Genomic DNA, 13,110 nt, shown 5'->3' with positions numbered 1-13,110 from the left:
ATGCATATTTACGCCTTCACACCTATACAGGATAAAAGAATTTGATCAATTCTACCTTTTGGAGCTGTAGGTGTGGAACATCCTTCAAAACAAATGCTACACAGTTGTGTGGAGAATTTGATTACATCCATCAAACCACCATCCATTACTGTAAAGTTTACACAGTTTGACCTCCACTCAGCTGTTTAGCATTTGTTTTAAAGGAAGTTCCACATGTACAGCTCCAAACAGCACTGGCTTGTTTTTCTCCTGTCCACCCCTACACGTCTTTTTCTATCGCTAAGAAAAAACAATAAATAAAAAAAGTAAATTTTTATTCTCCACATAGAGCTGTACCTTTGGATGTAAAATGCCCTGCTATTTCCTAGGCAGCAATTCTGTATTTGCTCGCTCAGTTTCTGTATTTAGCAGCAACTGCAACTTCACTAACGTCTGTCACATGAACCAGAATAAACAGTATGTAGGGGTGTAAGCAAGACACTTTGACTTCTTGAAAAAGTATTTCAGCAATGCCAGGCATGAAAGATAAACTTGCTTGACAGCATTTTGCATTATTTTACATTGAATAGCTCATTGTTTCAAGGTGCCGAAACCCCACAGCAAATAATTTCAAAAACGTGCATTATTTTTGCATTTCTTCATCTAGCACCTATTTTTCAAAAATTGTATAACAAAAACAAACAAACAGGGAGTCTACTTTCAGGAACGTTTTTGGTATGTTTTTTAATAAATTAACGTTCATTCAAAATACAGTGCCAAAGGAATATGATGCAGCCAAACATGCTAGTAAGGTTCGTCATGAAGCACCTGTGCTCATGTTTTTAAAAAAAAAAAGAAAAAAAAGAAAAAAAAAAAAGGAGGAAGACCCCTTCCCTCCTCTAACCCCGCCCCTCTCCACTTCTGCTAGTGGTTGGCGGGACAGTTTCCTTAGCAAAAAATCCCAAGGCTAGCCCGCTCCTCTCACAACCAATCAGCAGCAAGATTCCTCGATATTCACTTCGGAAAATGTAATTCAATAGGGGAAAAGAAAAAAAAAAAAAAAAAAAAAACCCCACAATCACACTACAGTAAAGTCTGATATTAATTTAAAAGAAAAAAAAAAAACCTAATACAAAATAGACCTGGTTATTTCCCCACACTAGAACAGTTTTCTTTTAAACATATGAAAAATAGATATTCTATTATACATTTTATATATATTTCAGCAGCTTGGAAATAAGAAACAAAAACTTAAAAAGATGATGAGCCAGAAACCTGTTTGTACTGTGAATGGAGTTGTGTGTTGGAGAAAAACAAAGTGTCACGATCATGTCACGGCAGATCGAGTGAGGCGTTGACTGCTGGCTGTGTGGAAGACCGGTGTGCAAACCAACTCGAGGAACAGGCAGCGGCGGCGTGAGGGCAGAGGACAGAGAGGTGAGGGAGGAGAGGCGACGGGTGGCTGAACCTGCAGTCACCCTCTCTCTCGCTTTTAAAAACAGCCTCTCTGGCCTTTCCCAAAAACCGCAGCCTCTGCTTCCCTCGTCTGCAGGCCTTTTGAGGAAATAAGTGATCCTGTTTTTTGAAAAAGGAAAACTCTGCTGGAAATTAAACTTCACCTGCTTTGTGACTGCAAGAGAGAGGAAAAAAAAATAAAAAAATAAAAAAAAAGTAAACCAGTGTTACTGAAATTTGAAGATGTAAGCTTAAACTCTTAGATTAGAAACTATTTCATTACCTCTGCAAAAAAAGTTAAAGAAAAGCAGCAAATCTTATAAAAGCTGAAAGCAGAGAATGACGCAGTTAAAATCTAATACAACTCTTTTTTAAAATTAAGAGTCAAACATTTTCTGTTTTAAGAATCAAATGGGGAGAACTGCTGCTTTTCTACACTTTTGCACTCTACACTCACTTTTGACTGACTTTAACTATGTTAACTTAACGTCTGAAATCAGCTTCTTTTGCACAGAGCAAAAGAAAAATGTTAAAGTGGATCAAACTGAGGTTCTCATGCTGTAAAGCCAGATTTTCTGCAGAGTATTCCTTCATCAGTAATGAGAGAAGAGGGGGGGAAAGAACAGGAGCGGAGAGAGGGGGAAGCAACAATCTAATAAGGGGCTTTGGGGGGTAATTTTGGTACAGTTGCCATTGACATTTGAGTAGATTTACAAGTGCATCATTATCCTCATCATCATCTGCTGACGTTTAGATTATCATATTGTAGGAACTAGAGCCTGAACGACGCTGGATCTTTTGGTGTGGATGCTTTTTTTTTTCTTTTTTTTTTTAAATTACAAATTCTGTATATTGGTGTATACACACACACACACACACACACAAAATATTAGAACCACCTGCCTGAAGATCAAACAGCTTTGACACCACTGCATTGTACTGCAAAGAGAACTATGATCATGATTTTAGGATAAGTTATAACACCAAAGCTAAAGTGATGTGATGCGTGTCTCCTACCAGTGAGTGGCAGTAATGGACCTAGAGGCTGCTGCACACAACGAAGCACGAAAAGCCAGCGGTGACTTAACGGCTGTCAACGTAAACGAAAATGAGATTTGACACAAACTCCGCCAGGTGAAACTAACAAACTGTGCCACAACTGTTGAGTAATTCCCAGTGAATATAAGAGTGCATCGTGCCTTGAAACGACCAGAAACCTCCAAAGAGTAAACGGAACTGAGGTGCAGAGCAAACTTTGCCAAGTGAAACTGAAACAAAACAAACTGTGTTACAACTGTTATGAACAGTGATATAATACTGAATAGTTCCCAGTGAATATCAGTGTGTACAGTGGCTTGAAATAACCATCATTGGAACGAAAAATAAATAAAAGATCAGCTTTAACGTTGTGGCTGATCGGTGGAAATACAAACCTGGAGCATTTCAGATTGTTCTCATTATTTATCATGGTTAAAATTACTTTTGGAGGCAGATCGCCGATTGCCTGACCACGTTTCAAAGCTGTGATTCCTACTCTGCTACATGTGCTGCTGACAGTGCTGAGTGAATGTAAACCATGAGTCCAGTGTTTCTCATGCAGACATGGGCAAAAAACTTCCATAAATTTAAACGCTCTTATTTTCAAAGCCCACTCCCTTCCCACCTCATGTTTCCCTACTGGCTGGCTCACTGTTGTGGTGGTCCTTGCCTCTCCAGCCTTTCCCCCTGTGGTAGATTTGGACAGCTGCTGGCACTGGTCAGCAGCTGTCCAAACCGAGTGATGAGAGACTCACCGGAGAGGCAGCTGAATATATTGCACTGTTATTTATCACAGAGACCACAGCAATTGAAAACTGCAGAGGAGCACCTTATAAAACAGTAATATTTATTTTACTCATTTCAGAATGTGACCACCACAAACAGAAACGAAATCTGCAGGAAACACTGGAGTCTGAGTTGCTTGGACGCCTGAATGACCTCAAACTTTGTTTTTTGTGTTACGTTCGTAGAAAAATATCGGACAAGACACGTGCCAATTGGGCACCAGCTGATATCGGTCGGGCTCTAGTTGGAACAGTATGACAAATGTAGGAAAATCTAAACACATTTCACTGGCAAAAAAAGAAAAATAAGAAACCAATGAACACGGGGAAAACATTTTTTTAAGATTACTAGTAATTTTGAGGGGGCGTTTTTTGTTGTTGCTCCAAACTTGTTTTGAGCTGCTCATCAGCAACAGCCTCTGAAGTCCAGAGCTCCCTCTACAATACAGAAAGTCAAACCCTTTTGTTTTCTAGAGTTCCAATGAGCCCCCTCCCCTTATTGTTTATTCCTTGGTAATATAGTCTCCTGCTTTAGACGGAGAGATAGGGGAGGGGTGCTTATGAGCTATACGTTAGGGAGGGCCACCAGCTCACCGTCCACCTCGAACTCCTCTGCGCCATCGGGGGAGAAGAGGTATGTTGGGGGTTTCCAGGGGGATTCCTCCAAACAGGAGGGATACAGCTTCCCCACCGCACAGCGGAAGTCCTTGCCTAGATCCCAGAGCACACGTTCCGACACGGGCTGCCGCAGGAACCAACGGTCGAGCTCCACGTCATACTGATAGATGGCATACTTGGCACGCTCGTTCATGTGGGTTTCACGCATGAAAATGCAGAGCGAGTTGAGCAGCACCACGGCCCGCACGCACGGGTCGGAGTAGCGCTTGGCAGGGATATTCGCCGCCAGACGCCACTCATTCTTCTTGACATCATAAATCTCCACAGTAACTGAGGAGCCGTCAATGGTGCTCGTTGGCAGACGGATGCCGGAGTTGCTGACAACGTGGAGCCCGCCGATGTAGAAGATGAGGTCGCCGAAGGCGGCTGCAGATGCAAAACAGCGGCTCGTCTTGCGCATGGCCATCTCCATCCAGGTGTCGGCTCGTGGCAGGTAGCAGTACATCAAATCGTGGGTCATGACGTATATGCAGTTATGCGCCACCACCGAGGTGCTCCAGTTCCAGGCGAAGGGTAGGGGGCTCATCATGGTCCACTCGTCCTTCTCGCAGTCGTAGCGCTCCACTGTGCGTTTATTCAGCTCTCCTCCGACATTATCCCCTCCGATTGCATAGATGAAGCCGTCGCAGTAGACCAGCGTGGGTTTGATTCGAGCACACAGCATGGGGGTTTTGGGCACCCAGGAGTTTTGCTGGGCATCAAACCAGAAGAAACTATCGACTGAGCGGAACACCGCCTGTAACTTGCCACTCTTGCCATGGTTGGAGATTGAGTTTTTGAGAGGGATCTGCCCACCAGCGATGAACACGTCATTATCAGGAGTCACAAGCGTGCCCACCTTCTGCAGGTCTCCCGGGGGATTGCACAGCTTGTACACCTTCTCCGCCTGTGGGCTGTAACACACTACTGTAGTAGGCACGTTCGAAGAAAATACATAACCGTCACTGTGAGTTTCTGACATGGCCTCCATGAAGATCAGCATCTCCTCCTTAGTCATGCCTAACCGTGGCTTGAAGAACTTGGGCATGGATTTGTAGAGGCCCTGAACCACCACAGACTTGTCGTTAGGCGGCAGACCCTGGAACCAGGCGCGCTGGGTCACCTCAGACAGTGCATCTATGCGAATCTGACTCAGAACCGAGGACAGGTGCTGTGATCGTGCCTCCATATTATACTCCAACCACAGCATAGCAGCCTCGCGCACAGTCTCCTCTTTTTCGACGTTGAGGTTGTCACTGCTCAGGATGTCTATGAGCAGCTCGTGGGACAGCTGGAGGAAGGTCTCCTGTCGGTACACTTTGGGGAACTTGTGCTCCACCATGCGCTTGGCGCTCTGCTTCAGCTCACTACAGCTGTAGAGGTCACCGATGCTCAGCATGCGGACGCAATTCTCAGCGTTGATCTTCTTCACCAGGTAGTCTCTGCACTGCAGCAAGACATCCTCAACCTAAATAGGAGAATAAAGGATGTGTCTTTAGTTTTAGTCTTCTTCATATTCTTATCTTTAAAGATACAAAATAAGGATAGAATTTATCGAGGCCACTACCAGAGCACTACTTTCAGTGGCGGATTGATACAAATTCAGATCAACAACAGAGCTCTTTGGCACAGAGAAATAGCACAGGTTGTTCCTTTTCTTTGTCCTTCACTGCACTGACCTGCAGGAAGCAGGCGGTCTCGTAGAGTGGCTCTACTGTGCTGTCGCTGATGGCCAGGTTGCCCGTATAGGCGTACGTGATGATGATCTGCAGGGTGGCCGCGTCCACGTTCCTCAAGTGGACGTGGGTTTGCGTGCTCTCGCTGAGGCCGCTCATGAACATTGCCCTGTGAGTGAAAGACCAGAACAACAGTGAGACGACAGTCAACGCAGCAGCCGATGTAAGAGGAAGTGAAACAGCGAGATCTCATGTCAACTGAGGTTCACTGGTGTTCATGAAGATATGAAATTTTAATCATATGCATCACCCAATTTAAAAAATAAATAAATAATATGAACAGAAAACATTTTCCACACCATCTTAATCATAACTCAGAGCAAGATAACAGATACAATGAGCTCTGATGGAGAGGAGCCTGCTTTATCCAGTTTGTACTTTCCTCTCTTTCTACAGGTAACTCTGGCATTATAGCTGCCAGTTATCTAACATACTAATATGACACCCGTTTACTGACTTCTTAATATCTGTATAAAATTTCCAAACTAAGTTCAGCATTTCCCACACAAAGGCTTCACTTTAAAGTAAGTTTGTCACCTCCTTTTAACATTTCTGTTCAAATTATGTCTGACTGAAACACAGGACTGACAATTCTTTATCCATCTGTCAGGTTCTAATCGTGAGTCATTAATATGAAAACAATTATTAATCCAAAACTGATCCTGTTTAACGGGGCAAACATCCTGAGACACAAAAATCGGTGAAACAAACCATTTCTTACACCAGTAACGGCACATGCATGCTGGGTAACAGTAACTAACAACTGGTTGTGTTATGTCATGCATCTTTATATTATAAAATTATATGAAGACCAACTTATCCAAAAGTCACATTAAAGATACCGTGACCTACAAGAACACCAATGATAGAATTTCAGGTCAGCTGAGTTTCCTCCAACTTCATCACCTTGGGCTGCCTCTGCTCTGGAGCATCACTCCAACCTACTTCATGTATTTTTACATGAAGTCACCAAGGCTGAAGAGCAGACCAGCTTAAGTTATTTTCACCAAGTACCTTTGACAAAACAGCTCCAACTCTTTGTATTGGAGTTCATAATCTGTGGTAAACACTGCAGCATCACCGATTTACCTGGAACAGATGTTACTGCTGTCTTGTTGAACACTAATAAGCTTGTTTCACTAATACCAGATGACAAAAGGCGACAAGCAACACCCAGCACCTGGCTGGTAGTCTCCAACCCCCACATTGCATCAGCAGCCTCGGTGGGATGCCCACGCTGCCATGTTGTCATTCATCAGCAGCTGGCGCGAATCAGAGCCTCTTTACTGCATCAGTTCATTCAGATTTACAAATCTGAGAAACAGTTAGTGGCTTGAGATGGTAATTTACATTTATTTGGATTCTGTGCTAGATACAGAGTGTTCAGAGGCACCGTGTATTACTGCACAACTACTATTTTGGGGAGGCCGAAAGCACTAACACTTCATTTCCTTATGCCCACTTAAAATCCAGAGAATCCCCTGCTCTAAAAAACATCCGGAAGATAATTCGCAGTCACTGGTTGGAGGATTTGAAGCCCTTTGTGCTTGAATATATCAGCTTTTTGACATTGTGGTGAGCACTGTTGAATGTTGTTCAAGGGTGATAAACAGCTGACTACAACATGCTGCTCTAATTTTTATTTTTCAAAGCAATCACTGTATGAAAAAGAAAGAACTGCTCTGCCCACCTGAACACTGGCTTTTGGGGGCTGTGTGTCTGTGTGCTGATCACAACAGCGACCAAACCTCCCAGCCTGTATTACGCAATCCTGCAGGCATACCCCTGCACACCTCCACCTCCCTTGTTTCCCCACTTTTTGCTCTCCATCTTTCACCAGGACCTACGTGACCAGACTTTCCCCCTATAAACACAAGCGCTCTGCACAGACGCCCTCCATTCCTTGAAGAGAGGCATGCGTGGAGAGGAGGAGGAATAGGCTCCACTTTAAAGAGAAAGTGCTGCGACACCTCTACACCCCGAAGGGGAAACATTTCCCATGTTCACACCAGATAACGACTGCATGGGAAACGGTTGTGAGAGGTCTGAATTGATGGGAGGTTTTTCTTGGAGTGCATGCAATGAGACAGGAAGGAGGTAGATGGTGTGTTCAAATGCTGCAGGAGCTCCCATCATGCACAGAATCTTATTCACTACACTGCACACTCTTTATCATGCAATGTGGTGTGGACAAATGAGGTCTCGGGGGGCTTTGATTGATATGTTTGCTTCATTTTTTTCCCCCCATGCATAAATATTTCAGTGCCCGTACCACAAAGCAGGTTCAAAACCAGCATCTACCTACCTTATCACTGAACTTAGCTTAACATCAACAATCAGGCAAAAGCTCAATTTCTATTTCTGCACCGAATCCATGTAGAGTTATTGATGCAACTTCTGTAAATGGCCAACACTCCTCTAAAAATTCACCACTCAAACCCTGGTTCACGGTGGAGTTTCTCTTTAAATTCATTCTCTTCCAGTTGATTTGAAAAATGACGAGAAGAAGAAAAAGCAGGAAATGATTTATCAAATCAAACAATTTTGATCACTACAGGCACTACGTGTGATAACAGCCATGTATGTGCCAGTAATAATTCTCAGTTACTGCGATTCCTAGTAGCAATAGGAAATCTGGACAACGTGATAAACATGCACATAACACTTCCACTGCAGGTTAAACACATAATGAGGGGGTATCCAAAACCACCTAGCAAGTTTTGTTTGTCCAACATCCAAGTAGAATCCATGGCTAAAGACATCCACATACTTGCTGGATACGCCGCGACAATCATCACTGCTTGCAGCTTTATTTTAATCCGTTCTTACTTCTGCAGGTTTGTCACCGTGTGAGAAATTGAAGACATGCATCTCCTAATGTTTGAGTTAGCTGAGCAGGTGGTTTGATTTATGGGGTCTTGCAAACTTTAACCTTCCAATGTTTGACTTTAAATACAGTCATGAGCACTACTACTGTCAACTCTAGAAATTGTCTAGATTGTCTCCATCTCTGCTGACAGCTACATCATCTTTACATCAGCATCAACTCTCTGCCTCCATCTGTGTCTGTCCCGGGCTACATGTTGGCTCCTTCCCTTTTAGCTCGGCCGTGGTACATAGTGCAGACCAGAGCAGTTCAGTCCCTTAGTTTGGGCTCAAGCAGACCATCTTTTACACCTGTCTTCCTGGTGAAGGCTTTAATCAGAAACTGCTGCCCAAAAAAGAAAAAACGTTTTTGTTGATAAAACAGACTACTTCTGTCGAACAGGTGGACACTAAAATGCATTTTACAGTTAATACTCACCTATTTTTAAAATGCATGCTGTCTAGTCCTGATGACAGCATGCATTTTAATAAGACGGTGTCTCAAAAACATGGCTTCCTTCATATTTTTAATACCACCACGATGAGCCTCTTCATTTTAATTACCACACTTTCGTTAATCAGAATCATCTTTTTTTTGGCCAAGTTCGTTCACACAAACAAGGAATTTGACTTCCTTCAGCTTGTGCTTGCTTGACAAACATTTTTCCTGGTTATTTATGTCAAACCCTCAACTGGTGTAGAGGACATTCCAGCACTCAAGTAACCCCATCCACTTGTTTTGTATAGAGCAGGTAACACTTGCTCTACTACAAGATGCATTATTCATTAAAACTGAGGGAGGTGAGCACCCACAGACCTCACCAGGCTACATAAAGACAGCATGCATACATCTCTTCGCATTTAGAGTCACAAGCAGCCCGAGGCTGTTAAAAGCAGACGCGCACAACGCGAGTTATTCCATCCCCATGAGGCGCACTCACCTGAAATAGGAGCTACACGTGGCCAGGACCATCTTGTGACACGGGAACTCCGTGTCCTCCACCAGCAGCACAACGTCAGTCAGTAACTTCTGTTCATAGAAGAACTTGAGCTGCTCCAGCAGGGAGACAGCGTAGTCCGTGTTGACCGGCCTTCGCTCACTGAGATCCGACATGGTCGCATCCCATGAATCCCGCCCCAGTTTTGAAAAGTAACGCAGCCGGCAGAACCGGACTCCAGCCAACCAGGAGAAAAAGTTACAATCTTAAAGATTCAAGAGGATAAATGGGGAAGGGGGAGTGGGCAGGGGCCAACTCTTTAATGACTCCCCAAGCCCAAGTGGAGGCGTACAACACCTATGTCGAAAAATATCTGTTGCTCCTTCTGCTAGAGATGTGCCAAAAGCTGAGCATCACCACGAGGCATCCAGAGGAAGGGGTCCGGGTTGAGGAACGGGCTGTTTCCCCCTTGTGGGCTTCCTATTTGTTGTCTGAGGTCATGCAGTGAGGCACTGGGGAGTGGAGGTAGAGAGAGAGCGAGCTGCTACATCAGTGCTTGTCTGTAAAAAAAAGAAAAAAGGAAGCGTGAGTCTCACATGCAGAGAAACCGGCAGTAGAGGAAAAATAAGAAATCTACAAACTCTTTACATTCCTCTGATTTTCTTTAGGTTGTCTGAGCATTGAACACCCTGAAAAATTGCATTTCCTGTCAGAGTCTTAGCACTCACTTCACCCTCTCGTCCAGAAACTGCACTGGCAGCTGGTCAGCGAGTACAGCCGTTTTCCCACATGCACTGCAGCCTTGAATTCTGAGGAGCTCTTCAGTGAGAGCGCAAATAACGCTGACATTAGTTTGTCTTTAACCTGCGCAGTCTGTGTGATCTCACACTAAAGAGTATTATCAGTTGAAGCACACCATTTCCTGCTGGGTGGGAAAGGTTAACACTGGAAAATATCCCCACCCGATTCGCTACCCGAGAAACATATACGTTTCAAAATCTGTAATGGTTTTTTATTTTTTGTGCAAAGGCACTGTTTCCCACACTAAATTCTGTTGTATGAAGTGATTTGGTGACATGACATGATGATGGTGAAGATGGTAAATAATTACACCCCAAAATTCACAAAAATATGCAATCACTGCTTAGTGACTTAGACGATGAAACAACAAGAGATGCATGGATCTAATATTTGTATTGAATATTGGTCTGACTCAAAAGATTGGGCTGGATAGAAATGTTATATTACAAAACTAGAGAGAGTGCAATTGAACCGAGTCTGATATTAGCTTACAAAAAGATTCCCAGTCACTCAATTTAATTTAACACTGGTATGGAATTGCTACTCAACATCGACAAATGCCCAAAGCCAAGCACCTGTATCGCGCTGGAACTGGTAAGAGTAGGAAAAAGCCAGAAAACAGCCTGGCTAGAAACTACCCAAAACCCTTCTAAGAAACAAGACAGCATTTGAATTACATGGATTCACAGTTTTTTGTAAAATAGTTATTGAAAGGCTACAATGTGTCCATTTTTAATAGTCCCTTTGTAACTCCAGGTGTAGCAGTCACAAAAGACATGTTTTGTTGTTTGCTGGTGTACAGCATGGCTTCTCCATTGGTGCAAGGGGTTACCACAGGCTCCTAACTTTTATGTAGCACAGTTTTTACACCAAACGCCCTGTCATAACACAATCCTAAAGTAAACCACCTTCACAGGAAACCCAAGTTTAACTCTGATGTTATCTGGATAAGATCAACTGGTTTACGGTACAGACCTCAGGGGTCACCGAATAGTTAGGTGAGTGCGTTAAAGTCTTCACCAGTCACCAGATCCTAACTCTACCTAATACCTTAAAGAGTTTCTGGATTTTAAAGCACTCTCAATCACCAAACCATTTTGCCTGATCTGATCTCATTTCACCTTTGTTCACAGCTGTCAATTAAACAAAAAATGAGTGAAAATCCTCAGGAAATAACAATGTTTTTTAAAAAAGAAAAAAAGTTCTATATGCAGTTACATCACCAGTAGCAGTGCCAAGAAGCAAGGAAGATGGGTCACCACATTTTGCCAGAAAAAATTTAAAAAAGCCTTACTAAGCCACACTGAAGCAGGGGTTTTCCAGCTCCAATTAGTCACCTGTCTTGAACCTCAACCTCACCCAGGTCTATGAAAATCTACCTTGGAGTATAAGCCGCAAAGGTGATGTTATTAAGAAAAGAAAAACCCCCCCGCTAATAATCTTTACCTAACATATGTTACATCAGTCTGCAGGCTAACGGATTCGGGGTTATGCATCGGTGCAATTTACTAGCACGTTCCACACACCGCGGAAAAACACTCTGCTGATGCAGAATCTAAGATCATCTATCTATCTATATTAACAGCTGTCAACTGTCAAGATTGATACAACTCCATCCACATTTATGCGTCTACAGGGTTTCTTCCACTTAATGCGGGCCCAATCTGCACGCAACACCTTGGAAAACGTGCTTTTTACGCAGCCAGCCAGCCACCGAGGACGCAGTCAGCCTCACAGCCTGCTAACAGGTTATCCTGCAGATAAATACTGAGATATTTTTTCAGTCCGGCCAAACATTTTTCGGACCACACTGAAACTGGACTGCTAGCTTCGTTAGCACGTTCCACCACGTCCAAAACAAACCCCGGTGCTGTCTAAAACATGGAGCCGTTAGCCAGATGTTGAAGTTGGCAAACAACACGGGGCTATGTTTCTTACGTGTACCTCCACAGAGGTGGTCCCCCATCTGTTGATTACGATAGCTAGACATCTAGCCTCTATGTAACGTTATATCACTGGCTCAAGTAGTCACCCGCGGCAAGTTAGCAACTATAGCTTCCCCATTAGCTTCGTAGTTCCGGTGTACCTTACCAGTTAGCTAGCGAGAAGGATGAGCCGGCAGTTATAGTTAGAAAATCACGGATATAATATCATCAACTCAGCAAAGAAGCTGCTATGAAAAAAGGGCGTTATAGCAGTAGCTAACGAGAGTGGTCATGTTGCTAACACGCACACAAACTGCTAGGCTAGCTGCTAAAAGAGCTAAATAAGCTGAGCCACTTCTCGCGCAGAACGCCTAAAAAACAACAAAAATTTAGCTTACTGTAAACCTTAGCAGGATCCACACTCTAAACCGTCACGGGATTTCTTCCCATCAACAGAAGGCGTGCAGTGATCTCCCCGTGCCGAGCTGAGACGCTGAGTAGCTGTGTGGAAGGTCCGAGCAGCGGACAACCTTTTAACGCATCATAAGCGCCTCCAAGACAAGAGGCCAACAGAGGATACTGCGCCTGCGCCGGAATCAAGCGAGCTGCGTCCTCTGATGAAGAGACAAACAGCGACCCCTGCAGGACTGAGACAGACACTGCACCTGAGAAAAACAATTATGGACATTTATTTTAGAACCACCGACAAGAGCAAAGTCCCCTGCATTCTTATTTATTAAAAACATTTATTTATTAACACTTAACAATAAAACCCTAGTATTTTATTGATATTTACAATAATAGATAATATAATTTTCATTAATCTTACGGATCTAAATATATAGGCAAATAATTATATGTGACATTAGAATTAAGCTTTTAATCAAAGATTTGGCTCTACAAAGAAACAATCAAATAAGCAAATAAATAC

At 43.4% G+C, this 13,110-nt stretch overlaps 1 protein-coding gene across 2 annotated transcripts; it reads right to left on the bottom strand.

The window, feature by feature from the left end:
• Positions 1 to 2,143: 2,143 nt before the first annotated feature.
• Positions 2,144 to 12,754, bottom strand: kbtbd2 (kelch repeat and BTB (POZ) domain containing 2). 2 transcript variants are annotated; one of them, XM_085419207.1, is made up of 4 exons: positions 12,578 to 12,754; positions 9,457 to 10,013; positions 5,594 to 5,759; positions 2,144 to 5,382 (listed from the first exon to the last, which is right to left on the bottom strand). In XM_085419207.1, the coding sequence occupies exons 2-4, from the start codon at positions 9,627 to 9,629 to the stop codon at positions 3,823 to 3,825; spliced, it is 1,899 nt and encodes a 632-aa protein (XP_085275333.1). In that variant the 5' UTR covers positions 9,630 to 10,013; positions 12,578 to 12,754; the 3' UTR covers positions 2,144 to 3,822. The 2 variants fall into 2 exon arrangements, with proteins under 2 accessions (XP_085275333.1, XP_085275334.1); XM_085419208.1 differs by having other exon boundaries at positions 12,585 to 12,754.
• Positions 12,755 to 13,110: the final 356 nt, after the last annotated feature.

This window comes from Rhamphochromis longiceps, linkage group LG9 (genome assembly GCF_057381845.1).
Source record: "Rhamphochromis longiceps isolate RC_006_pf linkage group LG9, R_longiceps_female_GT1.1, whole genome shotgun sequence".
Lineage (NCBI taxonomy): Eukaryota > Metazoa > Chordata > Actinopteri > Cichliformes > Cichlidae > Rhamphochromis > Rhamphochromis longiceps.
This window is presented reverse-complemented; position numbering and strand designations above follow the sequence as displayed.